Source organism: Leucopleurus acutus (assembly GCF_964270905.1).
Source record: "Leucopleurus acutus genome assembly, chromosome: 7".
NCBI classification, from domain to species: Eukaryota; Metazoa; Chordata; class Mammalia; order Artiodactyla; family Delphinidae; genus Leucopleurus; species Leucopleurus acutus.
The window spans coordinates 86,890,426-86,910,838 of record NC_139150.1 but is presented as its reverse complement, the minus strand read 5'-3'; the positions used below and the strand labels follow the sequence as shown (position 1 = coordinate 86,910,838).

Below are 20,413 nucleotides of genomic sequence, written 5' to 3'. Positions count from 1 at the left end.
CATGTCTTTTGATCAGAGCACTTAGTCCACTGACAAAGTAATTATTGATAGGTATGTACTTATTGCCAATTTAATACTTGTTTTCCAGTTGTTTTCATAGTTCTTTGTTCATTTCTTTTTTGTTTTTCCTTTTGTGGGTTGATGAATTCCTTTGTAGTATGCTTGAGTTCCTTTCATTTTGGTTTCTATGAATTATACATTTTCAATTTGTGGTTACCATGGAGTTCAAGTATGTTGAACCATAACTATATCTAATTGCTTTAAATTGACATTTACATTCAAACACATTCTAAAGATCTACGTTTTTATACTCCCCTCCCCCACATTTTGTGATTTTGATGTCCTATTTTACATCTTCATCCTTATCCTTTTACTGTTTATTGTAGTTGTAATCACTTTTATAATTTTTTAATTCGTTTTTAACCTACGTACTGGCTTATTTATATGATCTTCAATCCTGTTATATATTTGCCTTTCCTAATGTGATTTTCCCTTTCCTATAGATTCTTGCTTTTTTTCGATTTAGAGAAGACCCTACAATATTTCTTTTAGGGTAGGTTTAGTATTGCTGACTTCCTTTAGTTTATGTTTGTCTGAGCAATTCTTTCTCTCTCCTTCTATTCTAAATGATAATCTTGCTGTGTAGAGTATCCTAGGTTGCAGGTTTTTCCCTTCCAGGAATTGGAATGTATCATGCCACTCCTTTCTGGTTTGCAAAGTTTCTACATAACTTTATGGGGATTCCCTTGAAACTGACTCTTTGTTTTTCTCTTTCTTTAATATTTGCCCTTTTAATTATGATTTGTCTTGGTGTGGGTCTGTTTGGGTTCATCTTGCTTGGGACCCTCTGTGCTTCCTGTACATGGATATCTGTTTCCTTCTTTAAGTTTGGGAAGTTTTCAGCCATAATTTCTTCAAATACATTTACTAACCCCTTCTTTCTCTCTTCTCGTTCTGGAACCCCTATTTTGCATAGGTTGGCATGTTTATATTATTCCATAGATCTCGTATGTTGCTTTCATTTTTTTTTTTTTTTCATTTGTCTTTCTGTCTGCTGTTCTGTTTGGGTGATTTCCATTAACTAGCTTTCAGATGACTTATTCATTCTTCTGTGCCATTTAGCCAGCTATTCATTGCTTCCAGATTGTTTTTTACCTTGGCAATTGAATTGTCTGTTCTTGGTTGGTTCATCTTTATAGTTTCTCGTTCCTTGTTACAGTGAGCTGCATTTATATCGATAATCTTTCTTAATTCAGTTAGCATTTTTATTACCACCTTTTTGAACTCAAGGTCTAGTAGACTGATGAGCTCTGTTTCATTATTTGTTCTTTCAGGGGATTTCTCTCATTTTTTAATTGGGAGTAGCTCCTCCGCCTTTTCATTTTACTTAACTTTCTCTGTCTCTATGAAGTTAGGAGAAACAGTTGTCTACTGTGGTCTTGAAGGAATGTTTTTATGTGGGAGTGTCCCTCTGTAGACTGTATATCCAATGTTTTTGGTGCAAGGGCTGGCTTTGGTATGGATGCCGGCCACATCTTTCCTCAGGGTATGCCAGCCATTATCTTCTTGAAAGGGGGTGTGGTTGGCTTCGTCAGAGGATCTAAAGCTTATGAAGGTGTGAGGCGTAATGTCCTCTCTGCTCTGTGGCTGTTGCCACTCTGTCAGGGGTGGGGTTTGCTGCCCACTTGTTGGAGTAGAAGCCCTGAGGGTCACGTTCAATCAAGCTCCATTGTCCTTGAGTGCATACCCTGCCCCAAAGGTTGTGATTGCTGAAGCAAGTGAGGCTCATGTACTCCAGATTACCTGTGCATAGCCTGTGTAGGTAGCTGCAGCTCTGCTCAGAAGCAGCCCAAATTCACATCCCTTTCTCTGTTGTGTTCATCCCACATTTAGTGCAAGGCTGGGGTGTGGTGTGGGCTGGGGGTCAGGGCATTGTGGCTACAGGAACTCAGGTGGCTGTACAGCTGCAAGAGATCTGGGCTGCCTCTGAGGCAGTCTTCTCCCATGACCTGTCCCAGATCTAGCACTAAGCTGTGGTATGGAGTGCACAGAGGCAGGGCGTTCTCACTGGGAGATGAACCACTGCATACTCCTGAACGTACTGACAATAGCTACCACTGTCCTTCCCAGATCACACTTCAGGCCTCCCAGGCTGTCTGCATAGCTAGATCGAGTCCTCTCCCAGGGCCTGTCTGCTTGAGGTTCAGCACTTTGCCAGTGTGTTCTTGTGGCACTGACCTGTGCAGGCCCTGACAGTGGCTGCAGCAGTCCTGCCTGCTGCCTCATGCGTGTGCTGACAATGGCCACCACCCCACCTAGATCACACACCAGGCCCCCCCCCTGTCTGTCTCTGTGTAGCAAGATTGAGTCTTTTCCCAGGGCTCGGTTGGCCATGCTGCAGCGTGGAGTGAAGGAGGCTGGGGTGTTCTCCCAGTTCAGATGGGCAAGTGCATCAAAGTGGCAGCTATAAGTGCAAGACTTTCTCCACCATGACTGCTGGCAAGCCAGCATGCGCGCATTCCCTGGAATACAGTCTAGATTTCTCCAGCCCTTCTGTCTGTCCCAGTGGTTTTTTCCACAGGAAAGGGAGCCTGTCTCCTCCACACAGGATGCCAGGACTGGGATGCCCAGATTGTGCTTCAACCTGCTCGCTCCTGAGGAAAGGGTCTGCCCATGTGGACCTTCTCTTTCTTTCAGATCCTTCCCAGGCATGCAGGTCCTGATCCAATGCCATTTTTTTCCATCCTACCTGGTTATGTGGTGATCTTTCTTGCAGCTTTGCTTGTTAGTTCTTCTGCCAGTTTCCAGTTAGTTTTCCGTGAGAATTGTTCCACATGTAGATGTATTTTTTATGTGTCTATGGAGAGGAGGTGAGCTCCACATCCTCCTACTCTGCCATCTTGATCCCACCTCCTGAATATTTTTAATATAACCTGATAAAAGATCTTTGATGCATGCCCACTATTTCCACTTTATATTTTTTAGTCAATTTAAAGTTATTTATACTTTGCATTCAAAGATATGTAGCTAAAGTTTAGAATTTACTGAATTCACAGATGATGTAAGTATTCATAACACCTTGGGTTCTCAACACTTCCTAGAATATAACTTAAAACAGAAAAAATCATAGAAAATGTATAATAAAAAGTTTAGGCAACTGGGGTATTAACTGTAAAAGAACATGGGGAAACTTTCTATGGTGAGGTAAATGTTCTATACCTTGATTACAGTATTGATTACAAATATATATACACACATATATATGTATTTGTCAAAACTCATTCATCTTAAGGATGTGTACATTTTACTGTTTGTAATCATACCATCACACACACTGATACATATATTCTTTTAAATTATAGGCAACTGGTCTTCAAAGGCTACTGAAAAGGCAAAAAAAAGATACCAATTAGATACCATATAACAGTTTAAATGAGGCAGTATAAGACCTAATCCATTGCTTTCCTCTTAACTCATCTCAGATTGTTTCATTACAGGAAAACTACAGGCGTACCTCATTTTATTGCACTTCACTTTATTGCACATCACACAGATAATTGTGTTTTTTATAAACTGAAGGTTTGTGGCAACTCTGTGTCAAGCAAGTCTATCAGTGCCATTTTCCCAACAACATTTGCTCACTTCATGTCTCTGTGTCACATTTTGGTAATTCTCACAATATTTGAAACGTTTTCACTGTTATTATATTTGTTATGGTGATCTGTGATCAGTGATATTTGATGTCATTATTCTAATTGTTTTGGGGTGCAATGAACTGTGCCCTCATACGGCAGCAAACTTAATGTCCAAATGTTGTGTGTATTCTAACTGCTCCACCAACCAGCTGTTCTCCTCTCTCCTTCTTTCTCCTTGCAACTCCATATTCCCTGAGACACAATATTGAAATTAGGCCAATTAATACCCTACAGTGACCTCTAAGTGTTCAAGTGACAGAGAGAATCACATGTCTCTCACTTTAAATCAAAAGCCAGAAATGATTAAGCTTAGTGAGGAATGCATGTGAAAAGCAAAGACAGGCCAAAAACTAGGCACCTTGCACAAAACAGCCACATTATGAATGCACAGGAAAAGTTCTTAAAGGAAATGAAAAGTGCTACTCCAGTGAACACATGAATGATAAGAAATTGAAACAGCCTTATTGCTGATATGAAGAAAGTTTTAGTGATCTGGATAGAAGATTAAACAAGCCACAATAACTCCCTTAAGCCAAAGCCTAATCTAGAGCAAGGCCCTAACTCTCTTCAACTCTACAAAGGCTGAGAGAAGTGAGAGGCTGCAGAATAAGAGTTTGAAGCTAGCAGAGTTGATTCATGAGGTTTAAGGAAAGATGCCATCTCCATAACGTAAAAGCGCAAGGTGAAGCAGCAAGTGCGGACGTACAGCAAGTAACCCAGATCTAGATAACTAATTAATGATGGTGGCTACACTGAACAACAGATTTTTAATGTAGACAAAACAGCTTTATATTGTAAGAAGATGCCATCTAGGACTTTCATAGCTAGAGAGGAGAAGTTAATGCCTGGCTTCAAAACTTCAAAGGACAGGCTGACTCTCTTAAGGGCTAATGCAACTGGTAACTTAAGTTGAAGCCAATGCTCATTTACCATTCTGAAAACCCTAGGGCCCTTTAAAATGATGCTAAATCTACTCTACCTATGCTCTATAAATAGAATAACAAAGCCTGGATGACAGCACATCTGTTCACAACACAGTTGACTAAATATTTTAAGCCCACTGTTGAGACCTACCGCTCAGAGAAAAAAGATTCCTTTCAAAATATTACTGCTCATTTACAATGTACTTGTTAACCCAAGAGCGCTAATGGAGATGTACAATAAAATTAGTGTTGTTTTCATGTCTACTATCACAACATCCATTCTGCAGCCCATAGATCAGAAGTCATTTCAATTTTCAAGTCTTACTATTTAAATATATATACTACATAAGACTATAGCTGTCATAGATAGTGACTCCTCTGATGGATCTGGGCAAAGTAAATTGAAAACCTTCTGGAAAGGATTCACCATTCTGGATGTCATTAAGAACATTCATGATTCATGTAAAGAGGTCAAAATATCAACATTAACAGGAATTCGGAAGTTGATTCCAACCCTCATGGATGACTTTTGTAAGGTTCAAGACTTCAGGGGAGGAAGTATCCACAGATGTGGTGGAAATAGCAAGAGAACTAGAATTACAGGTTGAAGATGTGACTGAACTGCTGCAATATCATGAGAAAACTATAGGGATGAGGAGTTGCTTCTTATTCATAAGCAAAGAAAGTGGTTTCTTGAGATGGAATCTACGCCTGGTGAAGGTGCTATGAAGACTGTTGAAATGACAACAAAGGATTTAGAATACTACATAAAGTTAGTTGATAAAGCAGTGGCAGAGTATTTTTTTAATTAAGGTATGTACATTGTTTTTTTAGACATAACACTATTGCATGCTTAATAGACTACAGCATAGTGTAAATATAAATTTTATGTGCACTAGGAAACCAAAAAACTTGTGTGACTTGCTTTATTATGATATATCACTTTATTGCAATGGTCTGGAACTGAACCCACAATATCTCTGAGGTACACTTATATAGTCCTAATTATGATAATTCATAATTCAATCTGTTCATCTATCTGTTATACAATCTTAGCTCTAACTTGTCAAATTCCACGAAACAAAGCTATATAAAATGTCTATTTTACTGAAAAATCTCATCTTTAGAAGAAGTTCCATAAAAGATGATTAAATTTGTAAGCTCTAATTATGGATTAGCTTTACTTAATTCACTAAATACATTAATGATTTTAAAGAAAAATTTTGCATCCCTTTAAAATAGTCTATACTACCTCCTAACAGATTATTCACCTACCCCCTAAAATGTAAGTTGAAATGAAAATAAATTTGAATTTAGTTGAGAATACACACTAACTAGAGAGGCTAACTTAAAACCACTGACAAACTTTTTAGCTCATTATATTGGGGTAATGCTAGCAGTAATGTGTCAACATCCAGAAGAAAGACAGAGAGAGAGAGAGAATGCAAAGAATAGCACAGGTGGATTTTATGTACCAAGACTGTAAATAGCACTCATCACTTCCACCCTCATCTCTGTTGACAAGCCCAAGACATGAAAGGGGAACTGGGAAACGTATTCTTTGTCATTTGGCCACAACTCCAAGAAGGCAAAGGGAATACATAATTTTGGGGTAGATCTAGCCATCTCTATCACTCATACTAGCATAGGAGAGGTCTATCAAAATCGTAATTCACAGGAGAACAACGTATTTACAATGCAGGTTTACAAAACTAATCTGAAAAAAAAAAAAGAACATGCTTTAATGTATAATACAGTAGTTCTAAAATTATGGTTAAAGATAAAAAGAACAAAAAACTATTTAATCAGCCACCTATAGAACAGTAAAAGGCCAAAAACTGCATTTCAGAAATGATATATCACTCTGGGAAAGCTTTGTTTTTACAGGCGTTCCTTTGAAACTGTCAGGCAAACATTTTTATAGACCATCTTTTCTCATACACAGTCAGCTCATGATATATAGCATAAGTCAGAGACAGGCAAATAACGCAACAAACCTCCTCTTAGACCAACAGAAGGCAGAGCAAAAACTGTTTATTTCTTATAGGATTAAAAAAAAAGCCTACTTTCCTTATTTTTCATCTCCCTGGGAGATAAAAAGGTAAGCAAGTACTTTGGAATCATACTTCAAAAAGTATGATGATTTTTACTTGCTTTAAACTACAGAAACAACAAAGTGCTGTTTTAAAAGGGGACCTAGCCCATTTATCTTTACAAAGTTCTACTCCTAAAACCTGAAGTACATGCCAAAACAAGAAAAGCAATTTATCTTCAAAATGCTAAGACATTTTTGTTTCTGTGTTAAAGGCTTTGTGCCTCTGGAGGTTAATTCACCTTTCACATTGGATGTCATGGCATTATTTTCATTCTCCATGAATGAAAATAAAGACAATATGATTATTTTCTTTATTACTATATTCCTGAGTGAACAACATGACTTGTGATCTAAAGAAATTTTAAATTTTAGTATAGCTTTTGAATCAACTAAAGATCATATTATCCAAAAAATAGTATTGACAATAACCTAAGAAAGCTATAATTATCAGCAATCCCACCATTTCTCTCAGGATTGAGGTTTACTATACCTATATTTTTAAAATGTATAGTAATGACATTTTTTATAATATCAAATAATATAAAAACAAAGATTCAAAGAAAATCTTTACAGTTTGCAAAATTTTATCTCTCCTCTGCTGCTCAAAAAGTACTAATACCATCTTCTTCACATAGCAGATGGGGAAATAAACATGTAAAACACATATGTACTTATTTAATAGTAGTGTTTTAAGACTTTCTGCCTATGAAAGCTAATTACCAAATTAAGATTTTCAAAATCACTTTGATTCAATGAATGAGTTCTTTTATGATAAACCTTTCGAACACTGTACTAGAACTATGCCGTCAGTGAAAAAAAGAAACCAAAAAAACCTCAACGTCCTAACTGATATCACTCAAATTAGTTTTAAATTTTGGTGAACTTTCAAAAGCAAACCCAACAAAAAAAGCAAAAGATGAAAATACCAACTTCCTGGGAAGCCTTCCTTGACACCCCCAGGCAGGCTTGCTTTTCCACTTAATTCCACTGGAATATCAGACTGGGTGATGGCCCCTTAACTACATTTCTTTTCATCATCATTCGTGAACTCTGTAAGGGTAGTGATCATGCACATTTATATTAGGCTCTTCAGTGCCTATCACAGGGCCTGGACCATGCTAAGTGCTTAATAAATGTCAACTAATTGAATGAATGAATATAGTTAATTAAAAGCTGAACAAAAGGTTGCAAGATGGAGGCAGCAAAGGGAAGAGAAAGAAGGGGGAAAAAAGTACTAGAATGGAAATTAAAATGGTTACTTCCTGTATATGTCCTTAGAGGGAAGCCATTTAGTACTCCTGTGCCTCAGTTTCTTCATTTAAAGAAGCTGAACAAGATTATCTCTAATATCATTTGTTTCTAAAATTTTATTTTAAAAATGAAATGGGCATCTTATGTATAAATATTCACATAGACTAAACACTCTCTTAATCAACCTTCACTGAACCAACTCACCAGATTAACAAGTTTTCCATCACCTCTGAAAAATGTATAGTCTGAGCAAAGGTTTTTAAACTTTAGTGGACCTCAAATTGCCTAGAGGGTTTGTTAAAACACAGATTGCTGGGCCCCACCCCCTGAGTTTCTGATTCAGTATGTCTGGGATAAGACCCAAGAATTTACAATTCTAACAAATTCCAGGTAATGCTGATGCTCTTGGTCCAGAAATCACACTTTTGAGAAACATGGCCTTATAGTAAATGCCCATTCAACTCCATTCCTATCATTTGAGCTGTTTGATTATCAAAGGTCAGTTTCCCAAACCTGTATATTCCAGGTGAAATTGTTTATTATAGTTACATTAGCTGTTTAAATATCATGTAAATATATAGTCATTTTCAAATTACCTTTGAATTAGGTGTGAGATTTCTGTAAAACACTAAGAAATTTTCATAAAAATCTAGGATTTTGCATTCTTTCCCAATTTAACTTCTTAGTCCAATTTAAAATTAAAAGTGAAAATAGTGGTGATAGAATTATTGGTGTTGAAAAAATCATGGGCACAAACAGCCATGAGGAAACTTTTGGAGTGATATATTATTTTGATTGTGGTACTGCAGTGATCATTTCTTGGGTGCAAATATATGTAAAACTTATCAAATTGTATATACTATATATATACTATATATACTATATATATACTATAAATATATGTAAAAGTTATCAAATTGTATATACTATATATATACTATATATATACTATAAATTTACACAGTTATTGTATGTCAATTATACCTTAATAAAATATGTAAACAACACACGAACTTACAGATACACACACCCAACAAAAATTTAATAAGGCTGACAAAACCAAATTTTGTGAGGTTATTGAGTAACCATAACTCCGATACATTGTTGATAGGAATGAAAGAAAAGTGTTTCCAAAGTGTCAGTTTCATACAAAACTAAACACACATCACCTTATGACCAAGTAATTCCATTCCTAATTATTTACCCAAGAGAAAGGGGTACACAAGAGATTGTTCAAGAAAGTTCTTAACAGTTTTATTTCTAACAGCTAAAAACTGGAAATAGCTCAGGTGTCCATCAGCAGGAGAATGGATAAACAGAATGCAGCATCCATACAACTCAGCAATACTACTCAGCAGTAACAAGAAACAAACTACCCATGCACTCAATAACAAGATGAATCACAAAATATTATCTAAGTAAAAGAAGCCTTATATAAGAATACATCTGTATGATCCCATTTATATGAAAAGGCAAAACTAATCTATGATATACAAAAGCAAAACAATGATGTCTCTTGGGGGTGGCAGGAAGGAACGTGAAGACATCTTCTGGAGTTATAATGCTCTATATCCTGAAAGAGCTTACACAGTTTAGCCAGATTACACAGAGACATGTATTTGTCAAAACTCATGGAATTGTGGGTACATTTAAGATTTCTGCATTTTATTGTAAATCTTACTTCAAAATGAAAAAAAAAGAATTTTAATTAAATATTGAACCTTGGTAATGATATGCATGCTCAAGTGTTTGGGGATAAAACATACTAATGTATGCCACTTTAAACCTCAACAAAAAGGCTTCCCTGGTGGCGCAGTGGTTGAGAGTCCGCCTGCCGATGCGGGGGACATGGGTTTGTGCCCCGGTCCCGGAAGATCCCACAGGTCGCAGAGCGGCTGGGCCCGTGAGCCATGGCCGCTGAGCCTGCGCGTCCAGAGCCTGTGCTCCGCAGCGGGAGAGGCCACGGCAGTGAGAGGCCCGCGTACCGCAAAATAAAAAAAAAATAAAACTCAACAAAAGATGGTGGGATGGATGGATATGTTAATAAGCCATATATAATAAAATGTTAACAGAATCTAGGTGGTAGGTATGTGGGTATTCATTGTACAATTGTTCCAGCTCTTCTATGTGTTTTAAAAGCTTCATAACAAGATGTTGAGGAAAAATCAGTTTGTAAGGTAGTAGGGATTCCATTTTTTGCATATTTATGTATGTCTGTGTGTTCGACATGCACATATGAAGCATATACATGTATATATTTATGTATGTTGTATATGCAACTATTCCCTCTCAATCAGATCCTTCCAATTCACTTTAAACATACTCAAGTTCCCCCTATCCCCAAATGGTACAAAACAAACAAAATAGAAATCCCATCCTCCTTCAGCTACTACTAGGTCATATAAAGAGATGAGCATACTTCTGGTGTCCATGTCTTCACCTACTCCATTCTGGCTTGTGCCCCCAATACTCCAGCAAAATGGCTCTTACTCAAAGATTTCAATGATTTCCAAGTCAGTAGATCAAATGGATATTTTTAAATCCTCATCCTTTGAAGAATTTAAAATATTAAATTTACCCACTTTTCAATTTGGAATGAGGGAAGCAAACTTTTTGGTATGTAAAACAAGCATTTTTAAAAAGAAGAGCTCAATTTCATACTACGGCCAAGTTAGAATATATGAGGGGAAAACTTAAGGGATGAGATCAGAAAAAAGGAAAACAAAATGAAGAAGTTACTACTATAGTTCAAAGAGTAATTGCCAATGGTCTATTTTCATAGAACATTTTCACCTAATTCTACTACATTTTGAAATTCTAGTGAGCTCATTAACTATTGTCCACATTTCTTCAACTGGGTTAGTCATCCTATCTACAGAAGCTCTATCTTAAATGGATCTCCCCAAACCGCCTATTTATGTAGAAATTATTTTCTGAGTTACAAGAATAATAACCAGAGAACTAGGTCCTCAAGGATCAGATAAATCCAGCTATGTATCAAAATTAGTACAAAAATTATTTCCTAATCTTGAGAAGGTGAGCCCTCAAAGATATTCATAGCCGCACTGTCATAGCATATAATACAACTCAAAGCCTTCCAATGATTTCAGTGTGTCAGAAAATATAAAATTGTGCAGTAAAATCACTTTTAAAATAATCTTATAAAATGTAAAATAAAGGGAATTTCTTTGTGACATGAGCTTCCAAGATGAAAGCTTAATATGAGCCTAAAATGTGCAGAAGAATTTGAATTGTATTTAGTAGGTTTAGGGTAGGGTTTCCCAAATTGCAGGTCACTTTTTGTAGCTCCGTCATGTTTCTGATTTTGAAGATGAACAGGCATTGACTAGTCAAAGACATGTGGGAAAGAACATTCTAGCATGGGCAAAAACAGGAAAAGTATATGTAAAGACAGTCACAGAAGGGCTTTATTATTTATTTTCCTTTAATATTCATCTGCATATCTTGGTCACAGATGGTAGTTTCCAAAAGGCTCCTATCTTTATTCTTGGAACCTCTTCTCCTGAGAAAGTAAGTTCGTTTTATTCCACAAGCAATTATTTAACACCTTCAATGTGCAAGCCTAGAACTATGTGCATTGCCTGAGATTAAAGGAAAATAGATTATGGCTAATAGAAACACACTATGATTACTGAGGGACTTAATTTTACCCTAGCTTTTTACACCAGAGCTTTATACATAGCTATTATTTGGCTATTTTCAAATGTTAAACTTAATTTTTCGCTTACCTTTGAACTCCACTAACAATGGAGGTGTCATGAAGAATAAGGTAGCTTAAATTCAATTGTAAAGATGGAAACACAGAAGGACTTAATCACACTAGACAAACACTCCTGAAAATCCAGAGTGATTGCTTAGTATAAAGTCTAGGTTCAGAACTCTAATCTTTTTGGATTATAAACCCTTGTGGTACACAGCTTCTGACAAGGCTCCCAATAATCCCCACCTCTTGGTATCCACAACTTTATTTAATGTACCCCCTTCAGCCCAGTATGGGCTGAACCTCACAACCTGCTTCCAATGATGTGAATATGGCAAAAATGAAGGCTGTCTCTTCTGTGATTAGATTACAAGACCATGACTTGTGTCTCACTAGTAGTGCTCTCTCTTGCCTGATCACTTGTTCTCCCTGTTGAAGCATGCTTCCACACTGTGAGAAGCACCATGAAGAGGTCCATGTGGTAAGGAACCAAGGAAGGGCTTTGCCAATAGCTCACAAGAAACAGAGGCCTCAGTCTAAGAACTCACAAGGAACTGAATCCTGCAACAACCACACAAACTGGGAAGTGAATCTTCCCTAGTCCAACCTTGAAATAACTGCAGCCTTATGAAAGGCAGAGCCAGAAGACCCAGCTAAATGGTACCCAGATTCCTGACTCACAGAAACTTTAATATGATAAATGTGTATTGTTTTAAGCTGCTCCATTTTGGAATAATCTGTTATACAGCAATAGATAACTAACATAGAGCCTATCTGCAGAAAAGTATATACATATACAAATTCTGGCACACATTTTAGAGAAATAGGAGGCCTCTCTGAAGTCCACCAATAGAACTCCTAGTGGCCCAGAGATCCCAGACTAAGAAATTTATGCTTTGATAAACTCCAACAATATGCACAAAAGGCCTGCAGAAGTCAATTTAACCATGCTATGTAGCTTAACAAATGTCAGAATGCTTTCCTTCCATAAGGTATTACTAAGAAAGTTAAATTACTCTAAATATAATTGATATCTTAGTACTAGTATTACCAAAGGTAAAAACAAGTCGTTATACTATAACATCGTTTTAAATAATGTATTTCATAGGTAGTAAATAAATATTGAAGATAAAATAATGACTAAACACCATCCTTAAGTACTGTGTGAGACAAACACACACACACACACACACACACACACACACACACACACACACGAAACAATTATAAGATCTGCGATACAAACAGAAATTTCCATATGGTATCCATTCATGTATGTAATATATATGATATAATATGTATGACTTTATTGAATTTTAATTATAAAGTTATTAAAATAAATACCTGTACTGTTTTTCCAAGTCCCATGTCATCACCAAGAATACACCCTCTTCCTCGGATGAAGTGTTCATAGAGAAACAGGGCTCCTTCCCTTTGGTAGTCTCTCAAATACCTATTAATAGTATAAGGAATAGAGTCTCCATTTTCAGATAATTGAAAAGCAACAGCAGATGATGGAAATTTTCTGTCTGGAAAATAAGGTTTTTCCAAATCTTCATCATCAAATATAAAATTCCTGGAGCAATCTTTAAAAGATTTCACTTCTTGAAGTCTTTTAAGAGGTACTTTCCTTTCTTGAAAATCTGAATATAAGATGACTGCAAATGACTTCCCATTTTCATCCACTGTGATAGATTTTATGCTTGCTTCACAAAGTTTTTCATTATCTGGAGAAGGGGCGAGACATCTTTCTCCTGGATGCCATATATCTATAATAATAAAAAAGAAAATAAACTTGCCAAATCTAACTTATAAAGTAACACCTCATTTATCCACTGCTATGAGAAAAAAGTGTTCCTCACATAAATACCCTTTCCAAAATCTGAAACAAGATAACTTATACTTATAACATGTATAAATATTTTCCTAAAGTGTATTTTCCTCAAGTATATTATCATAATAAAGGGTACATAATTTATTTCCAGTTTTTCTCACCTTGGCTGTGTGTCATAATCTCCCCATATATGCTTCGTCTGTTGATTCTGATTCAGTGGATATGGGCCATGGGCATTTGGTTTTATTATTGTGTTTGGTTGTTACCGCTGAATTCAAAAGGTGACTCTGATGCACAGCCAGGATTGAGAACCACTTATTTAAATATTCATGATGACTCATGAACATTAGGTATAACGTTCATGATATGGTAGAGTAACACTGAATAGGACCTCGTAACAGGTAAGCTAAAATCCTCTGGACAGCAATATTTTTGTGATTCTTCTGTCTGCTTTTTTAGTTGCTCCATCTCCTTTCTCTGAAGACAGCTGTTTCTTCTCACTGTCAATATTGCTGCTTCTAAAATGTTGCTTGAATCTGTATACAACTAATCAAGGGACTCTCCCAACTCAACTAGAGTGATATGTACCAGCTTTGTCACAGCTTTTTCCCTTCTAGGTTTTGAAGAGCCAAGGTTTTTAAAAAAGAGATGAATTCTAAGATCTCTTTCTGCTAAGATTCTATTATTCTTTGAAGAGTCTGACTTGTCTCTATGTACAAATTTATTCTGTGCTTAACTGTATAGCTATTTTATTTTCTATTCAGAAAATAAAGCACTGTGAATGAGGAAGAGGGCCTCTACAGAGTATACTGTTGGTACAATTAAAAGGTACCAAATAGAGGAAATTAAGTAAAAATAATTTCCCAAATGGAATTTCTTATAGCAAGAATCCCAGAGGAACTGTATAGCTACAATTTTAAGGATACCAGGAATTATTTTTCTCACGTATTTGTCATTGAGATCATATATCATTGGTAGTTTCCCAGGGACTTCCTATTGATGCTGAATTAGGCTTGTATAACATTCATGATTATAACTAGTACATCTATATTCTCTTCAGCAAGAAGAGCTCATTATACTATTCCTCATCACTTGTTCCTCAAAAGTAAAACCATTATTCTAATTTTGATAAGGTTGTTTTTATATAACAATCAGCAAAAAATATCTGTTCTCCCACTCTAATCTTTGCATCCAAACTGTTTGAGAATTGTTACATTATTCTAAAAGAGAAGAGTTTTAATGTGGAAATAAAACATTTATTCACTATACAGGGATAAAAAATAGGTTGATGGGCCCTATTTTCATAACAGTACTGTTTGAGCCTTAAAACCTACGTTAAGCCTTGCAACAATTCTTAATACATTACTTGTTTCACATGCTTTGTCTACCTATCCAGCAAATGCCATCTAATTTTTAAAGACTTAATTCATTAATTTATTTATTATTTAACATATATGATTTAACACCAATTATTTGCTAGAACTGTACCACACAGTTAAAATGAAGAAAACCAATGTCAAAAATGATAGTGATTAAACCTTGCTTAGAACTAGTCTTTCCAAATCTCATTAAAAGGCCATCATTGTCTAACCAACTTTTCAAGGTAGAAAACCTTTAGTCAGCCCTTATTCCTCTTTATATATTAGTCCCTACATCCTCTCCATCAGAATGTCCTGCTGGCTCTACCTAAAAAAGAAAAAAAAAAGCATCACTTTCCTCCATGCCACCATCACTTTAAAACAACTGTTGGTAAACTTTTTCTGTAGAGTCAGATTTTAGCTACTTGTTATTTTACATCTTGCAGGCTATACTGTCTCTTGCCCTTGTAACACAAAAGTAGCCACAGACACATAAACAAATGGGTATGGCTGTGCTCCAGTAAAACTTTATCTACAAAAAAACAAGTGTCAGGCTGAATTCGGCCTTGACTGTAATTTGCCAAACTTTGGCTTTCTCCTAAATTACTGCTACAAATTCCATTCTCTATCCTCCATTCTCTAACCATTCTCTCTGCTGACACTATTTCCCTCTACAATCCATTTTCCACATAGCAGCAATAGTGACTATTTAAGAATATAAATTATTAGTAAATCTTCAATTTAAAATCTTTTAATAATGACCCACTGCACAAAGAATAAAGTCCAAGCTCCTTACTATGGCCTGTAAGACCCTGTATGATCTTCCCCTACTTACCTCTCCAACTTAATCTATCAATTTTTCCCTTGACTCAAGCATATTAAGCAGGTCTTTTCTCAGGTGTTTTTATGTCATCGCCTCAGAGATTTTATCTCAGACCACCTTATTTAAAGTAGGGAACCCCACTATTCTGTACTATTTTATTGCCTCTATAGCACATATCACAATGTTTAATTATCACATTTACTTTTTTTATCTGCCTCTCACTAGAGAATAATATCTTTTCCAAGAAAATGTCTGTATTCTTCAAAATTTTATCCCTAGGACCAGCACACAGTAGGCATTCAATAAAAGAGCTGAATTTATTAACAAAAACACATCCTTGATCTCATAGAACCTTGACATCTAATGAGAAAGACAAATACTCAAAAGTTCACACACATGAAATTGCTATAAGTGCTTTGGCAGAACAAAGTGCTGTAAGAAAGAGGTACCGAGGAAAGAGTTTAAAAAGTAAGGAGATCTAGGGGCTTTCCTGGTGGCGCAGTGGTTGAGAGTCCGCCTGCTAATGCAGGGGACACGGGTTCGTGCCCCGGTCCGGGAAGATCCCACAGGCCGCGGAGCGGCTGGGCCCGTGAGCCATGGCCGCTAAGCCTGCGCGTCCAGAGCCTATGCTCCGCAACGGGAGAGGCCACGGCAGTGAGAGGCCCGCGTACCGCAAAAAAATTAATTAATTAATTAATTAAATTAAATAAAGTAAGGAAATCTAAGAAGAGAATATCAGTCAGAGGGCACATACAGCATGTGCAAAATCCTCATGGGCTTCACACAACAACTTACAGAAGTCTATCTGGTTCCTGAGTTTGGGTAATTTCTAGAACTAAATATTAATAGATTCAGTTAAGTTTGAGCAGGACGGTTATCTCTCAGTATTCAGTATTCAAACTCCAGAACAAATAGCTTAAATTAGGATGATTTCCTATTGGACTGAATAGGGGTAAGGCTCCTTATGATCTGGTCCCTGTGTTCCTCTTTAACTTCATTTCCTCCCTCTCTCCTGATTTCATTCCAAACTGGCCTCCTTGCTATTCCCCAATCATGGTAAGTATACTCCCACCTTAGTCTCCTGCGATTTCTGTTCCTTCCGCCAACGCTCCTCCTAAATACCAAAGTGACTGATTCTTTCACTTCATTCAGGGTTCTGTTCAAATGGCTTCTCCTCAGAGGTATCTTCTCTGACCACCCAATCTAACATAGCCACTCTAACCCGCCACTCTCTCTTCCTTCACCCTGCTTGATACCATTTTCAGAGAAAAATATGAACTGTCTGTTATTGTTTATCTCAACTTAAATATAAGTTCCCCAGAGCAGGGACTTGTGTTCACTGCCATATTCTGGGCACCTAGGACAACGTTTGAAACTCAAATACTTATCAAATTAACAAATATTTATATATAGCTAACATTTTGAGGGCTTATGTGTGCCAGGCATGCAATTTAGATGTAGTAGTTCATTTGAGCCTCACAGCAACCCTTCATGTAAGTAATATTATTAGTTCCATTTTACAAATGGTGAAACAGATAAAGGTTAACCATGGTCACACAGCTAGAAAGTGGCAGAGCCTGGATTTGAACCAAGCTATCTGAACTTGTAACTACAATGCTATACCAGTTCACACGTGAATGAACAATTCCTTGGAACTGAGTAGCCCTGCCCCTTTTAAATGAGGTATGAGCATTCCAGTTACTATAATCTCCACTCAGCAGCTTCATCCATTTATTTCACCTGCCAGGTTTCTATAGGTATTTATATTTGTGGTCCCTGAGTTATAGTGTCATCAATTCCTAGCCGTCAGAGCTGAGGCTTGTTACTTAAACGTCTCTGAACTTTAGTTCTGAATCCCTCATCTATTTAATGAGATCAGTATCTTCCTCAAAGGAAAACATGTACATAAACAATTAGCATACTTCTGGGCACGGAACAAGCACTCAATATCTGGTAGCTTTTGTTATGTCACTATTAATAATGAAAGCTATTAATTTAGGGTCAAGAAGCCATCCCAGATGACTTGTGGCAGATAACCATACCCTCCTTAAACCCTCTCTTGGTGACCCATTAAAGGTGATCCTGACTCAGTACATCATATATTAAGCTCTTTGTGTAATGAACTGAACGAAATATCTCAACCTTTATTCACCTACTTAATAACAAATCTACCATTCACTAAGAACTGAGGCATACAAGAACAGAGAATAAAAATACCAAACATTTACTTAGGGTTTACTATGAGCCAGACACTGGGTCACATAAATGCTTTGCTTAACACCATCTCATTTAATAATCACAAGAACTCACTCAGCAAAGATAGCAGTTTTACAGACGAGGAAACCACCCAAAGTTGCTCAGCAAATGACTGTCAGAGCCAGCACTAGATCCCAGGGCAGTCTGACTTCAGAGTGCAGGTTCTCAACTCTGAATCACAAAGAACTGTCCCAGCCCTAGAGGTGGTTCACAATCTCCAGCTGTCACTCACAGGAGCCGCAGGGTAAAACCGCAACCCCAAGGGAACTGGCAGGAACAGGTCCAATCCTACGCAGTAAAGACAGTTGTCTGGGGAGAGAGGGGAGCTCGGAGCTTATACCTTTGCTGTTGGTTTCCGCGCGGGGCTTCGGGACAGAGAGATCCATCTGGCCAGGGGGAAGGGCCTGGCAGCCTGGTTGCATTGAACACCTGACAGGCGGCGGAGGACCGCCAGGAGGAGGCTGGCGGGCGGACGGCGGCCAACTCCACCTGCCGCCGCCCTCTGCACATAGCCCCCCGCCCCCGAAGCCCGACGTCAAGGGACGAGAGGGAGCAAAGGTGGAGCCTGACGGGGTCCAGGGAGAAGGGCCGGTTGCGTTCGAGACAGCGGCAGAGCCGGAGGGCGCTGTGGAAGCTGGCAAGGCGGCGCTCACCTAATCGTCTGGGGCTCCGCCGCCGGGGGAGGACAACAAGCAGGCAGGTCGACCCCCTAACCTCCCTCTCAGTAATAGGCTTCGCGCTGGGACCCACCACAACTTCCAGCCCTGACTCGGAAAATCCCGCGAGAACTGGCTCCCGAACTGTTTTCGGGATCTCACGAGAACAAAATCTTGGTTGACATGGGCGGAGCGATCTTCCGGCCGTCTTTCCTCTAGGAAACCGGTAACACAAAGAACCGCGATAGTTGCAAGTATCGCGAAGTGTCATATCGCCTGCTAGCCTGTAGCGGCTCTTGCGGTTGCGGAGAGAGGCAGAAAGATGCTCGTGGGCGTGGGCCTGCAGTGGGTCTTTTAAGGACCGGTAAGGAGGGTGACGGCCTGGCAGGAGACCGTCGTCCCCGCGATCGTATCTTGTGGCTTATATTAGGCGCTTGGTTCCTTCGTCGAGTTGCCGGACGCCCAGGAACTTTAGGAGGCGAGCGGTTCCCGCTTGGAGTGCCGCCTCAGCCGTGTGGACACCGACGGCTCAGGACACCCAGAGGAGGCATATCTTCTTAGGTCATATACTAAAATGTAGTAAGTTATAAATAACTTTTCTGAGTACAGAACCTGCAACACATGCCCTAAGTAGAAGGCAAAGGTAAAGATACTATGAAAACTTGAAAGTGTTTTTTCGTGTACCATCCCAAGTTACCAGTGGTTTGTATAACACGTTATGGGTAAACACTAAGCAAACCATCAGGCTGTTTTGGTAAGCATCTTCAGGGCAGCATACCACTCAGGAATTAATGAATACTGCTCATCTAATACTTTTACAGACATTGTATGTAGATTAATCCAGAAATGCTTCCTCACATGTTAAAATGTTTTTGTATGCTGTAGGATATTTCATTGAAGTAGATTAGCCCGCATGGGCCTGTATTAGTTTCCTATGGCTGCTGTAACAAATTACCAAAAACTTAATGGCTTAAAACAGCATATAAGTGTTACCTTATAGTTCTGTAAGTCAGAAGCCCTACATTGGTCTCATTAGGCTAAAATCAAAGTGTCAGCTGGGTTGCCTTCTTTTCTGGAGGCTCTGCAGAGTATGTTTCCTCGCCTTTTCCAGCTTCTAGAGGCTATACACATTGCTTGGCTCATGGACACCCTTCTGTCTTCAAAGCCAGCAATGTTGCATCCCCCTGACCTTTCCATAGTCACATCTCCCTTTAATTGCAGCAGGGAAAGACTATTTGATTTTAAGGGCTCACATGATAAGATTGGGTCCACCAATAATCCAGGAAAATCCTCCCATATCAAGGTCTATACCCTTTTTCACATCAACAAAGTCCCTTTGCCATATAAAGTAACATATTCATGGGTTCCAAGGATTAGCATGTGAATATCTTTGGTGGATCATTATTCTGCCTACCCCAGGGTCTTAATGAGAAAAACTATATGGCTATTTGCTCTGTAAATAGGTATCCATTCTTTGACAGATACTAAAAATTAGCGTGTTTTCATAAAATGCTTCATCTAGAATAGCACTTGTTTCTGTTTACCAGCAGGTAAAAATTTTGTATGGAAGAGAAACATCTAATTCATCCATTATGTTGGTCCTCACACGTGGTTAAGAGGTTAAGTCATTTAACCCCACTGCTTCAGTGTCCTCACCCATGACAGATTAATAATAGGGTTATTGTAAAAATTAAATAAAATAAATAAAACACCTAAAACAATACCTAGTCACAGTGAGGATTTAGTATTGCAATATACTCTTGTTATCAATAGAATGCATCCACTTGAAAGTTGAATTCTG

General features: G+C 38.0%; 1 protein-coding gene across 3 annotated transcripts in view; it reads right to left on the bottom strand.

Moving 5' to 3' along the window:
* ERCC6L2 (ERCC excision repair 6 like 2) overlaps window positions 1–19,085 on the bottom strand; it is a gene marked incomplete at its 3' end in the record, with an annotated part of 140,984 nt that extends 121,899 nt beyond the window's left edge. For 2 of the 3 annotated variants that reach the window (XM_082843161.1, XM_082843162.1), the window contains exons 1-2: window positions 18,297–18,710; window positions 13,030–13,454 (exon numbers count right to left, since the gene is read on the bottom strand). In XM_082843161.1, coding sequence (XP_082699287.1) covers window positions 13,030–13,454; window positions 18,297–18,378 — 507 coding nt within the window. In that variant the 5' untranslated portion in view covers window positions 18,379–18,710. Of the gene's footprint in view, window positions 1–13,029; window positions 13,455–18,296 lie in introns of all 3 variants that reach the window. The other variant, XM_082843160.1, reaches the window with a different exon arrangement.
* Window positions 19,086–20,413: the final 1,328 nt, after the last annotated feature.